The sequence below is a fragment of the Pantherophis guttatus genome, chromosome 3 (assembly GCF_059756535.1).
Source record: "Pantherophis guttatus breed Tessera chromosome 3, ASM5975653v1, whole genome shotgun sequence".
NCBI classification, from domain to species: Eukaryota; Metazoa; Chordata; class Lepidosauria; order Squamata; family Colubridae; genus Pantherophis; species Pantherophis guttatus.
The window spans coordinates 74,873,547-74,889,418 of NC_142065.1; the positions used below are offsets into that span (position 1 = coordinate 74,873,547).

At 34.0% G+C, this 15,872-nt stretch overlaps 2 protein-coding genes across 6 annotated transcripts in view; one reads left to right on the forward strand and one right to left on the reverse strand.

Moving 5' to 3' along the window:
- The window catches only part of USP33 (ubiquitin specific peptidase 33), a 42,708-nt gene that overhangs the window by 25,180 nt on the left and 1,656 nt on the right, over positions 1–15,872 (reverse strand). For 2 of the 5 annotated variants that reach the window (XM_034437032.3, XM_034437030.3), the window contains exons 1-8: positions 10,791–11,090; positions 10,304–10,381; positions 5,947–6,068; positions 5,473–5,526; positions 3,386–3,448; positions 2,135–2,287; positions 1,048–1,150; positions 595–664 (exon numbers count right to left, since the gene is read on the reverse strand). In XM_034437032.3, coding sequence (XP_034292923.1) covers positions 595–664; positions 1,048–1,150; positions 2,135–2,287; positions 3,386–3,448; positions 5,473–5,526; positions 5,947–6,068; positions 10,304–10,310 — 572 coding nt within the window. In that variant the 5' untranslated portion in view covers positions 10,311–10,381; positions 10,791–11,090. Of the gene's footprint in view, positions 1–594; positions 665–1,047; positions 1,151–2,134; positions 2,288–3,385; positions 3,449–5,472; positions 5,527–5,946; positions 6,069–10,303; positions 10,382–10,790; positions 11,452–15,872 lie in introns of those variants that run through there. The other 3 variants (XM_087889849.1, XM_034437033.3, XM_034437034.3) reach the window with 2 other exon arrangements.
- MIGA1 (mitoguardin 1) overlaps positions 11,191–15,872 on the forward strand; it is a 42,172-nt gene continuing 37,490 nt past the window's right edge. The window contains exons 1-2 of the mRNA XM_034437036.3: positions 11,191–11,250; positions 14,907–15,001. The gene's annotated coding sequence lies outside the window, so the exon portion shown is untranslated. The remainder of the gene's footprint in view (positions 11,251–14,906; positions 15,002–15,872) is intronic.

Here is a 15,872-nt window from a genome sequence, read left to right on the forward strand (position 1 = left end):
ATGTTAAATTATTGTATATTTGTTCCAAATATGACTTGTACATTTTTAAAAATGTTTTGCAAATTCTTTATGCAATTTGTATAGTTTGTGAATCTTAAATATACACTTTTCTCCAATTTCCTTTCCCCCGTCTTTTCTCCTCCTGTAACTCTAAAAAAATAAGTAACAATAAAAGAATTGGCATCTGAAATATGCTATATTAATGAAATCAATAGAGCTCATTATTGAACATCTGCTGAGGCCGAACTGTAGCATTATATCAAAGTAGATTTCAGGGGTTTATTTAATTTATCCATGAAACAGGAAGTAACCAAAAAACTATGTTCTTAGAAATTTGCAAGGAGGAAATTCATTCCAAAAATTTTGTTTCCTGTTCATGGAAATCTTCAGAAGCTGGAAAATGTACAGCTAGAAGCTTTTAATATAGATTAAAATTTATTTATTCATCTATTAAATGTATACGCTTCCAATCTCATCAGTATGGAAATTCTCTTTGAGGGCTAACTATTTATTTTCTATCTTTTCCCCAGAAATTACTGAAATTACTGGCTAAAGGAAAGGAAAACACAAACAGTTTTATATTCATTTTTTTACCAGTTTGAAAGTGCTTGTAAAGCTGCATTCATGTAACAAGTGTTTCCAATATTTCTCAAGCCCGTCAAACCTGTAAATTAGAAATACTGCTTAGCAAGCCAATGAAAAAAGTTACAGTGTATACAGGATATAAATAAGCCCTCATTCTGTAAAAATTTAGAATCAGCTTTTTTATAGTATTTACAGAATTTCTGAATATTTTTACCCTGAAAACAATGTTACTATATTGCTATCATACAGAAATCTGCATATATGTCACTGTGTGACATTCACCATCCAACTGTATTCCCGTTTTTAGGCTAAATTCCAATAAATAAAAACAAATGTTCACCCATGAGAAACCAAGCACATCCTAGCAACAGAACATTTTTTAGCCTTAAAAATGAATTGCAATTATCATATTAATAATTTGTTCATTTAACAATATTCATGTGAATTACCCTACTTTATTACCTCTAGCCTTTAATTCATCTTCTTCATCAATTTGAACATCTAGGTCATCAAATGTTGCAATTAAAGGAATTTTCAGTGTAGGGATACTGGGTAACTTAATATCCTTAATGGAAGATTTAAAAAAAAAGCAAAATTCTGAGGAGCATTCTTCATAAAGATTACGACTTTTCTTTCCATTTTTTCTAATGAGCCTATAAAGTTATTTATATCCATTTCCAATATATATTTTGTTCCATACAAAGCCAAAAGTCCAATGATGTATATATATATCATAATATTTCATTATTGAATAATGTAACTAGGCTAAAAAAACATTTTTGTAGGAACATAAGTCTGCCACAACATACTGTCTGGCAATAGAAATGGTTTCATTTGCTTTACGGAATAACTGCATATTACAAATTGACACAATAGCCTTGATATAACAATAGCTTTGATATATCTTTGAGATATTTCTTAGTTCTGTCATCAGATGGCTCATAGTGTAAACAACTATTTTGCAGATAAATACAGTCTATTCACAGAAAGAATTAAGACGTATATGCTACAAAAATGCAGTAAGCTAGCAATATTTTATTACTTTTAAGCATATTTCTACATAAATATATCTAAATGAGATATTTTTCTCTTGTCAATCTGCAGGTGAGTTAGTATTTAATATTTAAAGAATTAATTTAAATAACAATTAATTTTTAATACTCGCAAAAAAAATCCTTGGCAAGGGGCTGTTTGGATTCAAAGCCACAACACAAAGATGATTTATACAAAAATAGATAAATTACAATCTCAACTATAAATACTGATACACATTTTGGTTTTCAAAGAAATCACCCAAGATTGCAAAAACAGTTATATGTTGTTAATGTTTATACTGTAATATTTATAAGCACAATTCTTTTATAAAAGCATACATTTCTCATAATAAAGCTTCTTTTAAAATATTTTTTTTCATGCTATCAGACAGAAGAATAAATTTCCCCCTTTTTAGTTACAATATTACAAATCTCAACAGGAATAGCAAAAAATGCTATCTCCTTATAAAATCCTAGTAGAATTTATGCCAGATGATATATTTGGATGATTATACCTGTACGATATGTTCTGGACCAGGGGAAGATAACCGTACATTTTGTAAGGAAGAATGAGTTCTTAGCTTTCTATCCAGAAATACTTCTTTGCTGCATGCATAACACCAGACACGAAGTGTTGTAAGATTAACTGTTAAACAGTGCTTTGTTTCCTAGAAAACAAAATAGTAATGATATTTTTCATTATAACCAATATGAAGACTAAGAGCACAGTGTGTGTGTGTGTCTGTGTGTGCGCGCGCTATTCAAACATAGTCTAAATCAATCCACTGCAGCTTGAACATCTCTTTATTTGATCATTATAGACTCTGTCCAATGTTGTTTGGTATACAGATTTTTTTTTTTTTATTTCCCAATCTAGAGTTGAAGAGAGAATGAGTGATTGTAAATTAGCCAATTTGCTTAAGAGACAACTAAAATCTAGGATTCCCTGCTCCTGGTATAGTAACTCATATACTGACCAATACATTTACCCGCCCACCAGCTGATAAAGATTAATTACTGCCTCATAATTTATACTTTATATAGTCTTTAGCATATCATGCACAAGGAAGATGAAGGAGACAGATGGTTAAATCCATATGTACTAAAAGGTCAACAGACAGTTTCAAGGCAATACCATACTAATCAGAATAACAGCAGCAAATCTCCCGACCCTGTACAATTATTAATATCCTTCCCATGGAACAGTGCACTTCTTGTCCAAATTAATGTTGTTTAGAGTATGTTTCCCTTGCTTTAAGACTCTTAAGGACTGCAAAAAATGCAGTTTTACTGGTTCAGAATAGAAATGGTGTTTTGTAATAATTTTTCTTCCAATATCAAGTTTCTACATAAAGCCCCTTTAGCAGAAATATTTTGGGAAGTTCAATCATAACATGCAATTTCCATAAAAATTTATCGAACAAAAGCATTTTGCTTCATTGCATACTGTGAACACTAGTACCATAGCTATTTACTATTTACTATTTTCATATATTTTATATGCTTGTTTTCTTTTTCTTTCTTTCTTTTGCTCACTGAATTCCTCTCAGAAAAACAGAATGTAAATGTACTGAATAAATTATACATGAAATTGAATTATTCTGGGATTCCAACATAAAGCTATTCAAATTTCTGTTAATCATGCATATTAATAAATTATCATTAGAGAAATGTGGCAGGACAGAATGCTATGTGTAACCACAGAGCACCAAGAAATTCTGAACTGTGAAGATTGTGTAAACTGTCAAAAGCATATACAAACATACCTCTGAATGTATGGTGCTATGATCTATATGTGACTCCCCACAACCAACGTAGGAGCATCTATTCTGTTAAACCGAACAAAGTAAACATTAACAAGATGCAATCCACTATAATAATAAACAACTAAACCCACTGCTTCTTAGAAAATTTGAGCAGTTTGCTTTCTTAGCAAACAGCTACTAGAAATACTTTAAAAATAGAACAATGACAGTGCCAAATAATGCCTCTGAAGAGGCATGGTGAATAGGATTGTTGGAAAAGATTTATGGAATGGAGCAAAATGGTCATACTTAATATTAACAAATCTGTTATGCAACCTTTTGAGATCATTTTAATTAATTCACAGCAAAACATTTTCTATTTATGCTTGCATAAATAATTAACCATCCTAACACTATAAAAACTACAAAACCAGAATTGAAATGCTATTCCCTTCAATCCCTATATAAAGGAATTTATATTCTGCTATAAGGATTTGTACTTATTTTAGAAGCTGAATTAAAAATGTAAAACCTACAGATTAATTTTTCCCTTTTAAATAAACAATTCAATTTTTTATTTTATTGTTAGGTCACACTTATGATCATATGGTTCACTTCTTCGTTTCTTGTTTCTTTTTTCCCTTTCCTGCATTTTAGCTTTCTGGTTTTTTCTTTTCTTTTTCTACTTACTTTACATTAGTTTTTAATCTTTCTTTAAAAAAACATTTTAATAAATTTATAAAAAAGTATAGCATATTCAGTTAATTATGTATCCTTTATAGATTTATTATTTTCAATGATCACTTAAATCATATCAAATGCATATTTATTATAAATTCAACTTCTAAGGCAACCTATACAGCAATTACTCTTTTATGGCCAAACTTTAGCCGTAACCCTATAATTACTTGAACCAAAATATATATCATAAAAAGGTTTCCTAACATTACATAATGAACTTTAACATCTACCAATGCTTTTCAACTGCAGTTCATTTATCTGACTAAAGATAAATGACTACGATAACATAGAACGTCTATGTTAACAAACATGGTTAATATTGTATCTCCCTGGAAAGCTCTGTTATTAAACTGAATAGCTAACAAAAACAAAGAATGAAATGCATCAATTTATTTTAATTGATAGAAATTCTTTCTATAACGTTGAATTATTATTATAAGGCAGTTTATATGTATATTACACTAAATTCTTCTGATTAACACAATTGAGTTAAAATATAAAGTGACTTTTTAGGAAGAATACACAGGCACGTTAAAATGTTTTTCATATGCCATTCCATTTATGTAGGGAACTATTTTTTTCACAAAAGAGACTTTACAAAACTATATGGCTTTGTTAAATCATCTTAAAAACATTCTCTGGAACAACATAATAGAAACTTAACATATATTTCATCCCACATTTCCAATAAAAATGGAATGTTGACCTGCAAGTTTCAGATGAAATTAAAATGTACTGCGGTTCAACTGTTAAAGCACTAGACTTGATTGCCAGCTTTCAAAAATGGAATTGAAATGTAGCCTTCATTAAGGAAACAATATACAATTTGCATACAATCACACCATCCAGAAATTTTAAGTAACCTTAGTTCTGACTAGAGATCAATAAAAGACGAATAAATAATGATTGCAGAGTTAATGCCTGGTAAAGTTGCACTTTCAGAAAGAAAAACTCTTATCATTGCATATTATATACAGGTAGTCCTCGACTTACGACCACAATTGAGCCCAAAATTTATGTTGTTATGTGAGACATTTATTAAGTTTTGTCCTATTTTATGACCTTTCTTGCCACAGTTATTAAGTGAATCACTGCAGTTGATAAGTTAGTAACAAGGTTAAGTGAATTTGGCTTCCCCATTGATTTTGCTTGTCAAAAGGCTGCAAAAGGTGATCACATGATCTTGGGACAGATCAATGATCATTAGTATGAATCAGTTGGCAAGCATCTGAACTTTGATCATGTGATCATGGGGCTGCTACAAAGTATGAAAGTATGAAATATAAAAAATGGTCATAAGTCACTTTGAACGGTCACTAAATGAATTGCTGCAAGTTAAATACTATCTCTATGTTAATTCTGCTTACCTCTAAGCATGCCCACAGATTTGGTCCTTTTACCTTGCAGTCTTGGCAAGTCCCCTATTAAAAACAACAAGGAATCAGGCAGTTAGTTAATAAAATTAGCTAATATGGAACAAAGAGGGGAAACTCTATTGTTATACTAGAAATACTAAATATTTATTGCATAACAACTTAAGAAAACTATTATTTTAAAGATGCTTATTTTGATTTTTCAACTAGTAGCATGTAAAACTACCGGTACGTTACTAAAATATGATATTCAAAATCTTTTATTAATGTACATTATTACTTCTAGCCCATAAATATATGACATCTACATTCTCCACTTAATAAATTAAGTAAAACTTCATGACTTTTTCCCAAACATTAATTTAATAACACAATGAACATACATTGACTTTAGTCAATGACAAAGATGAGAATTTAAGAATGAAGCAAAGATGAATACAACAAAAAGATTACTAAACAGAAACTCACATGAGATTTGTGTATCAAATCTTCTTTGGTTATCTCACCAACAGATTCCAAATGTGAGCAATCATTGTTTTGCTGAGGCATTTTAACAGCAATCACATTCAAGTATTTATAAACAATATCATCTACATATTGAGAACAAAACATTATTATAGTATTATGAAATGTAATTGGTACAACAAACAATATTAAGCAAACTTTATTAAAAATGAAAACAGATTACATAATTTTATATCATTTATATTAACATTATGTAATGAATATAAAATAACGCAAAAAAAAAAAGAATGGGCGATCTGAAGATTAGAGCTGTGAAAAGCACTGAAAAGGGTACACCACAGAACATGTTAGCACAAATGAATCATCATTCCTCCAAATATCGCTGCTTTATAAGCTGTCATCAGCCATATGCGCCTAGGTATCCTAGTAAAAGTATTTTTGTGTATGCACATGGGAACAACTTTCAAAGGAGTTGTGTTAGTCTTTCAAAGGATATGGCCACTATATTGCTTTCAGGAGTGCCAACAAGCTTTGAAAAAATCCACTTTCAAATACTATGTTTTAAAAACATCCTGTTATAAAAAAAAGAATATCTAAACTTGCTAGAATATCTAAATCAAATTTGTTAAACGCATATGAAAAGCAGTGAATATGCTCTATATAATACTACATAGACATTGATTCCAAATCATGATGCCAAAATGATGAAACGTGTACTGTGACATCACAATACAAGCTTCACCTTAATTTGCACCATGACATTGCAGACAAGCATGTAAAGGGCAGAATTGTGTTGCAATGTACATTTCATCCCTCCCCTGCATGGATGACTGTAATTCAATATATTTATTTGTTTTTCACATTTCTATATAAATGGGGATTCATATTTTGTAGAGTTCACAACCTAATATAAAACATTAAATGCTAATTTGTAATGCTATACATTAGTGACATGGAGAGACTTTGAATTTAACACACAGTTGCCTTTTTCCAGATCAGAAGATGAGTTTTATTATTATAGAAGCTTAACTAGATTTAAATTTTAACCTTCATGACAATTCTTGATCTTGTAATGGCTGAGAATATTCAATAGTATCACCCATCTGGGTTCCTTGCTAAAACCCCACCCCAAAAAAATATATGCAGTTGAACATACCGTTGAAAAAATATTTGGTGTCTTTGGTTGCAATGTTAAATACATTTTATTGTTTAAAAAATATACCCAGGTTAGCTATGGATTTACATTATCATTGTTCTCACTAGTATGCAGCTGAGCTAAAGGATACAATGAGAAACTACTTCCTTTATTTTCTAGTGTTTTTAAACTTTACAACAGAACAAACAATATTATGTAAAAAAGAACAACAGATAATATAATGTTTTCAATTAAGGTATGCAACTAACAAAATTGGTGTATTCTTGAAATCTTGGCCATTCCAAATAAATGGCTTTCACTGTGGCCATTTTGCACAGCATTTTACCCAGTTACTCAAATTCTCCATTTTCTTGACTTCATATGGGCAAAGAACTTGATGTAACTAAACTTAAAGTCACCTCTGAAGAGGGTGGCACATACCGTAAATCCAACAGACAAACAAACTAGGACAACATATCCTATTATTTTGTGATTCCTTTTGGTTATTGTATACATTTCAAAGAAGTGGATTATAGAAGTTAGATTATCTCCTGCCACCTATTCTTTGGACCTTTGCCATCCTGGCTATTGTGGGAAGTAGATAAAAAAATGCATGGATGTGAGAAATAGCAATTTTGAAGGAGAAAGGTGTACCACTTGAGAAAAACCCATTCCCAGATCCAAGAGGTTTAGATAACTATTGTCCATTCTGCATTCTCCCTTTTTAGGGAAGGTTGTTGAGATAGTGATAGTAAACTAATTTCATGGTACCTTTGAAGAAATTAATTATTTGGCCTTTTTTTCAGTTAGGGTTCAGACCTGAATATGTGTAATAATGTGTGGGAAAGACCTTGGGAAATTGGCATAGAGACACTGTCAAGGGAACAATTAGATAAGAGATACACAGCACACAACTGGATAACAGGCAGACTCAGAACAAAGCCTCCCTGGTTTCTCAGTCATAAAGAGTCAGGGCGGAGGATTGAACTTTCAGATTTACAAGATTCTGTCAATGCAGCTTTACAACACAGTAGAAGGCCCACATATCCACAAGCTCTGACCAATAGGTGTATAACACAAAGTCCTCAGGCTCTGAACTAATTGCCCTTTGGCCGCTGGATAGCTGTCTAAAGATATGATATTAAGTTATAATGGCCTTTATGGCTTGGTATCTGAAGGAACACTTCCTTGGAATTGACCTGACTAACTGGATTCTTTGGAAAGAAGCTACTTATAAGTCCCATCCTTCCAAGATGTGGTGGGGAGAGAGTATAAAGTTAGAACACTGTCCTTTTCTGCTTTGGAATAACATCATAGAGATCAGGCTGGTCATCACCTTGTTAACTTTCAGGAAAATGTTTAAATATTGAGTTATTTCAGATGACATTATTTTAGTTTAAGCACTGTATATTTCATTTATTTTCTTTCTATTTTCTCATGTGTTGTTAATGTTATTTTTATTTCTGGGGTCTTATGATGTTCTCTTTTAGTCATACTATGTTTTCATTTTTTTTCCTAAGGAAGCTGTTAATAGTATTAGATTGGGGCAGGATATAATGCTAATAAATAAATCTCAGCATGCTTCTATGTAAGCCACATCAAAGATAGCAATTTATGGATAATTTATTTATTGCTAATTCATCTCTCTATCCCCAAAGTTGTGGCGAGGAGATACTTTGCCCAACTACACTGGTGTGTCAATCATGACTTTACTTGGGACAGAAAGATCTGCCAATGGTAGCTTACATCCTCATCATTATGTTCTATATAGGCCTGCATTTAAAAACCATGGTGAATCTTTAGTTGGTGCAAAATGCATGGCTTGGGTGCTAGGACACATATTGCACATATTTTGTGGACCCTGCTTCCTATCTGCTTTCAAGTACAATTTAAAATGGTGGTTTTAAGTTATAAAACCCTTTAAGGCTTGCCATTGGGTTACTTTGGACCACTCATCTCTCCACTGGAATCAGTCCAACCATTTTGATCATGCCAGGAGAGACAGCAAGCTGTCCTCCATTTTTCAGAAGTTAGAGGGCCAAGATTCAGAAGTATAGTTTTTCTGTTGTTGGAATGATCTCCCACAAGTGCATTTGGTTCCAACTACAGTTGCCTTCTAGAAGCTTCTCAAAATGTAACTATTCTGGAGGGCATTTGGTGGCTGAGACCATGTTATCTGGAATGTAGGTGCACTTATTTTTTTATTTTTCTTTAAAATTTGTGCTTTTATTGTTCTTTATATTGTGTCAAATAGTATATATAGACTTGCAGCAAGTAAATGTGATACATTAATAAACAAAAGATGGTTTCAATACATGCTTTACTGACCAAGTCTTCCTGTATTTAAGCAAATTAGATTTCGTTCCTTTTTTTCAAAACCCTAACCCTTATCCTCTAATGCAATGTGAAAAATTAATATATTCAATATGAGAGTAATTTGTAATTTTTTTCATGAATATTTTCATGGCTTTTTAAAACATGTGGATAATCCTACTTACATACATTTATAAGGATCCTTTGTGCAATATTAATTTTATCTTTGAAAAAACAAAAACAGAACCAACAGCTGATCTAACTAAATATTAAGAAGAATTCAGAAAATAAATATTTTCTGATGACTGTTGCCCAATTAATTTAACTATTTTTTTCTTTCTATTCTTACCCAAGAGTTCAGTATCATAAAAGAAACAATTTCACAACTACAACTCAGCTCATTATATGCCTAATCAAAGCACTTCAAGATATCCAATTATCCAAAGCAATATGACTAAATTTAGTGCTGTAATCTCCTTTATGATATCTGGATTTTGGTTTCATTCTTGGAGAATTAAAAAACAAACAAACCCATGTATGCTGTTCTGCAGTGTATTCTGCTGATTGATCTTTTTGCAGTAAAACTGCTGCCCCAGCATTACTGCAAGCTGCAGCTGAGTTTTCTTCCATCCCTTACATTTAATTGTGTTCTGCATTACAGAATAGATTTCCCAACTGTTTATTAAATGAAGTGGCAGCATGAAATGAAGCAATACGCTGACATAAAGTTAATCCTCTAATTTTCCTCTCCCTGTCCTCGCCAACAAATATATATTTTATCCCACAGGTTTGACAGACCTGCACTTCCTTTTTTTTCCAGGTTAGCGGAGATAAAAAAAAAAAACCTACTGTTTGAGAGACCTGCACTTCCTTTTTTTTCCAGGTTAGCGGAGATAAAAAAAAAAAACCTACTTTCCATGATAATAGCGCTATCTTATGAAACAGAACATACTCGTATTTTCATTCCCTGAAGCCTTGCATCCATTCTTCCTGTACAAAATAGTATATGGCTCAGGCAGGTATCTTTGAGCTTCATAAATCAAACATTATTCAGCTATATTATGGTTTCAAAAAAAAAAAAATCTCATTTATCTCTGGATCTAAGGCGGGCATCCCTCCTTCAGGATTTTTTTTTTTTTTTTAAATTTAGAAAAATATCTGGGAATGCTTCCCCCCTCAAGGAGAAGCCTCGTTCTCTTTAGAGACGCAGAGGCTTCATCTAGGAAGGGACTCTGCACATGTTCAGAGGCTGTATTCGGCTTCAAAAGGTCCGGCCTCGTACATGTTACATCTACAAAAGCGATCCTAAACTAGATTCCGGACTTGAGTTCGGAGAAAGAGAGACAAAGCTGGGAAGAGCCTAAAACTGATTCCTGAAGGAAGAAAACGGAATTCTTACCGGCAGCAGCAGGTAAACTCGTCCCCTGAATACGCCCTTCAAGGTCCTGAGGGCAAGGAGTGGAATTTTATCCGAAAACCTCCAGGTTTTCCTCACATCATTAACGGTCTCTCCATCTCAAAGCCACCGCTCCTTCCCTTCTTCGTCCTCCTCCTCCTCCTCACCTGTATCCTAAGGCTAGTCCAGGGACACTAAACGCATCCCAGAACGCTGGAGGAGAGAGAAAGGCGAGGAGACGCCTCAGTTTCCTTCGCTTTCCCACCTTTATTTTTCCAGCAGGTTCCCGAACGCCGGCGCCTCCTCAGCTCTCATATTGAGCCCCGCAACAAAGATGGCGTCGCTGGCTTTCCTGGGGCTCGAGAGGGCTTGGCGTAGAAGGCGAGCGTGCCCAAAGCAAAGATGGCGGCGATGGAATTCCTCAGCCGGCGTGCCGTCCGTCCTGGAGGTGACAAGCACGCAGGTAGGAGCGCGCCTGCGCATAAAGCTGACGGTAGGGATCGTTAGGTCCCTCGTTGCGAGGAAAGGAGGGGGAAGGAGGTGGAGGCTAATTTCGAAAGGGCGGCCTTTCAACCGGCCGGTTCTAAGAGAAGTTTACGTAGAGAGCCTTGCTTTTTATTCGGTTTCCTTTCCTTGGATCTCGGAAACACGTTTGCGTTTCCCTTCAGCGAAATAATGCCTCATAGATATAGAAAAATTTAAGAACCAATATCCTCCAGAATGTCTACACTGTTTTGGCTGCTACCCCAAAGCTAACCTACCGCGGCGCGTGTTTAGCCGCTATCTTAGTTGCCATTTCCTATTAATAAGAAATAGCGTTAACGGATCTGGAAGACTGCAAAATCCGGATAGCACAAGAAGGCAGGATCGAGTTAAGAGTTTTCTGAATGTCTTTTTCTACCATGTAGTGGCCGTCAGAATATTTGGAGCAAGGATCTGGTAGCCCTAAAAATGGGTTTGCTGCGATCTTATTCTGATTCCATTTGTGCCATTTCTCCATAATAACTAATGGCAAATCAGTGGAGCGCTTCTAGCATGTTAATTTTTAATACTGACTTTACTGTGTTAAAAACTACACCACAATTTTAAGACTTTTAAACTACAATTCTTAAACTACAGTTCTCAACTAATTTGAGATCAATATCCATTGAACTACTGTACAATGGGACTTTATTGTACGCAGACATTGAATCCACGCTGTATCATGATAGCGAATATTAAACATACTTTCAAGTTTCCTAATATGGAAACAGTTATTCTTTTTAATTTTAATTAATTTTCTTAATTTAATGCAGACTTAGCGCCATCTTAGTTCCTATTATGGACAGTTCTTGACAAAGGGAATCCAATACATAATTTAACCTAATCATCATTACAGTGTTGATATCACTTCACTTGGCAGAATGGCCATCAAGTCCTTGGAAAAGATATTCAGATATTGTAATGTGTCTATAACAGTCAGAAATATTCAAGTCACAATATTCCCTGTGATACTCTTAAGGAAGCAAAAGTTGTACTTTGAAGAAGCAGGACAGGAAGAGTATTGATGCTTTTGAACTTTGGTGTTGGAGAAGACGCCTGAAAAGGATAGCCAAGAAACAAACGGATCATCAAATAAATCAACTCAAAGTTTACACTTGAAAAAAAATGGCCAGGCTCAAAGGAACTGGAGAAGGCTCTAATAATGGAAATGGTGGAAGGAAAGAAGAAGAAAAAAACAGCAAGGTAGATGGACTTGGTTACAGTGGCAAGGGTTTATATGAAATGCAAAATTCTGGATGACCATTGGATGATAATAAAGAATGCTTTCCACATCTAGTGGTTACTAGGTTTTTGGAACCAGAATTTGATAATCCAAATACAAATTCCACTGTGTTCAATAGAGACAAAACTGATTTAAAGTGTATAAAATTGAAATTGGCAAATTATTTGAGCACTGGAGACTGAAATTTCTGCAAATATATCTTCAACTTAGTGATAGAAAAGCCGAGTGTATTAAATTTAATGTAAACAAGAGGAACAAAAAAGTTGCTGCATCAACAGAGGGATATACAGATAAGCCCTCTGTTTTCAATAGTTCATTTAATGACCGTTTGAAGTTACAATAGTACTAAAAAAGTGACATGACTTATGATCATTTTTCACACTTATGACCATTGCAGCATCAAAATTCAGATTCTTGACAACTGACTCATATTTATGATGGTTGCAGTGTCCCAGGTCATGTGATCACCTTTTGCAACCTTCTGACAAGCAAAGTCAATGGGGGATGCATTTAACAACCCTGTTACTAACTTAACAACTGCAGTGATTCACTTAAGAACTGTGGCAACAAAGATTGTAAAATGGGACAAAATTCACTTAATAAGGGTCTCGCTTAGCAACAGAAATTTTGGACTCAATTGTGGTTGTACATCAAGGACTACCTGTATCAAAATCACATGATGTGATAGTACCATTTTATACTGCATTGATAAGACAACACTTGGAATACTGCATCCAGTTCTGTTAACAATACAAAAAAAGATGCTGAGACTCTGTAGAGTGTAGAGAAGAGTTACAAAGATGATAAGAGGCCTGGGGGCTAAGCCATAAAATTAATAGTTATGGGAACTAATTATGTCTAGTCTAATGAAGGACTATTTTTCAAATACTTGGGCTGTCACAGAGGAGAGGGGGGTCAACACTTTTTCCAAAGCACTTGAAGACAGGACAAGAAGTAATGGTTATAAGATTATTAAACAGAGATCTAACCTAGAATTGAGAAATTTCCTGACAGGGAGGACAATTAATCAGTGGAACGGCTTTCCTTCAGAAGTTGCAGGTGCTCCTTCATTGGATATTTTCAAAAAGGGTTTGGACAACCATTTGTCCAGAATGGTAGGGTCTTCTGCTTGAATAGGGGATTGGACTAGAAGACCTCCAATGTCCCTTCCAAACCCTGTTATTCTATGTTCTATGACTGTAGCACATGTGAAATATAGATATATGTGAATATGCCCTCCTGAAGACACTTTATGCACTATATTTTGGCCACTCCTTCAGTAAAATCAAGAATCCGTATAAGTAACAATTGATACATCTAAAATATACTGCTCAAAAAAATAAAGGGAACACAAGCAGAAGACATCCGAGATCTGAATGAATGAAATAGCCTTATTAAATACTTTGTTCTTTATATACAGTAGTTTATACACTGCTCAAATACTAAAGGGAACACAAAACTACTGTATGTAATTAATAAAGTATTTAATAAGGCTATTGCATTCATTCAGATCTCGGCTGTCTTCTGCTTGTGTTCCCTTTATTTTTTTGAGCAGTGTATATCAACGATGAAAGCCCAGCTTAACTCAGAGTTATGTTCAGGCCTAAAATTTATTTTGATTAAGAAAATGAAATTTCAACCAACAGGAATCTCAAATTAGGGATCTTAAGGTGTCCCATGAGAAATAAATAAATGCAAAAGACAGACCTAAATTCAGTGTGCTACATCTAATTGGCTCTAGTCTGGAAAAGGACGAGCCAAACTCTTAAATTAACCACAACTCTTCTACCTTGAGAGGTAAATCAGTACCTTTTTCAGGACAGAATGGTGTCCTCCAAAATGGTAATAATGACGACAATAATAATAAAGGCAATAATATTGTAGTAATGTAATAAAAATATATTGATTCTGAAATTCCAGTTGTTGAGAATTTATCTTAATCAGTGTAATGACAAACATAGCTTTTTTTAAGCATCTAAGCTCCCTTCCTGATGTGGCTGTTTTACTCCTATGTCATGGAGCAAAACCGTCATGAATCATTCTTCTGAGGCAGCCTCACAGGATAACAGCCTCTATTTTGTTCCAATCTAACTTGTATACACTCTTAAAATAACTATCTCTTGCAAAACATACCTCAGGTTGAGACAAGAATAAATCCAATTAGATTCCCCTGAATTCATGTCACCATCTCTTCCTGCAATCCTTTTTAACGTAAGGAGGACACATAGATTTTATACAGCCAATTTTTGATATTTATAGAGACCACTAATCAAATTCTTATCCAGGAGTCATGCTGCTCTACATTTCTATATCTATGGTTTCTCTCTCTGCCTGCATCTTCCTCCTCCTGACAGCTCCATCAGAAACCGCTAGCAAGAGCAAGGACTGGTGCAACGGAGAAACAAGGAGTGCATCATCTAAAGCTGAGCTGGCTGACATACCTGCAGAGGTAACTGGCAGAAGTCCTTCCAACTTAATCAGTTCATTATGCTTTTTTTTAAGCGATGGCAAAAGATTGATTTCCTCTGTATAAGAAGAGCTACCCATCTCACCCAAACAGGACAGGGAAGTCTTCAGTCTAGCAGATGATGAAGATATTGTGGTCAATATACTGGGTTTTTAGAAAATTACAAGGTCCTGTCATCCATGGCCACAGTTTCATATTTACATCATCCTAAGCATCCATTATCTTGTTTATCACCCTGGACTCAAGGGATACTTCTGCTAACCCATGGGGATATAATTATACAGCTCTTTGAAATAAGCAATGAAGTCTTATAAGATTCTTTGCTCTTCCTCTCTCAGCCATTTATATATGTATATATTTGTGTGTGTGTGTGTGTGTGTGTGTGTGTATAAAACTCATGCTTTTCAATACAGTTGTAGAAGTGACAAGAACTAAACTTTCTGTTAATTCTAAATGTTCATTTGGAGTTTAGGGGTTGTATCTCCTGGCAATTAGATCAAGAGATTTAGCAGTCCAACACCACTAAGGAAAGTTAGTGCATGTATATTTGGCTGTGCAGCAATATTATTTGGTCTAATATATCTTTATGTCTTGAGGCTAATTAAAATTTTTATGGGAAGCTGCTTTAGCAGTTAAAAAATACATTACAAGCTCATTAATATTTTTAATTGATAAGGAGCATATCTAAAATCATATGCTATTTTTAAGAATAATCTTTTCTTTTGTGACTGAGCAATTTTTCTCCTCAGATTTTAACTGTTGGTTTATAACACAACCTTTAATTTACTCAGAATTCCATTAAATTAAATGGAGCTTATTCCTGGGCACGTGGGTATAGAAAGGCAGCTAGAAT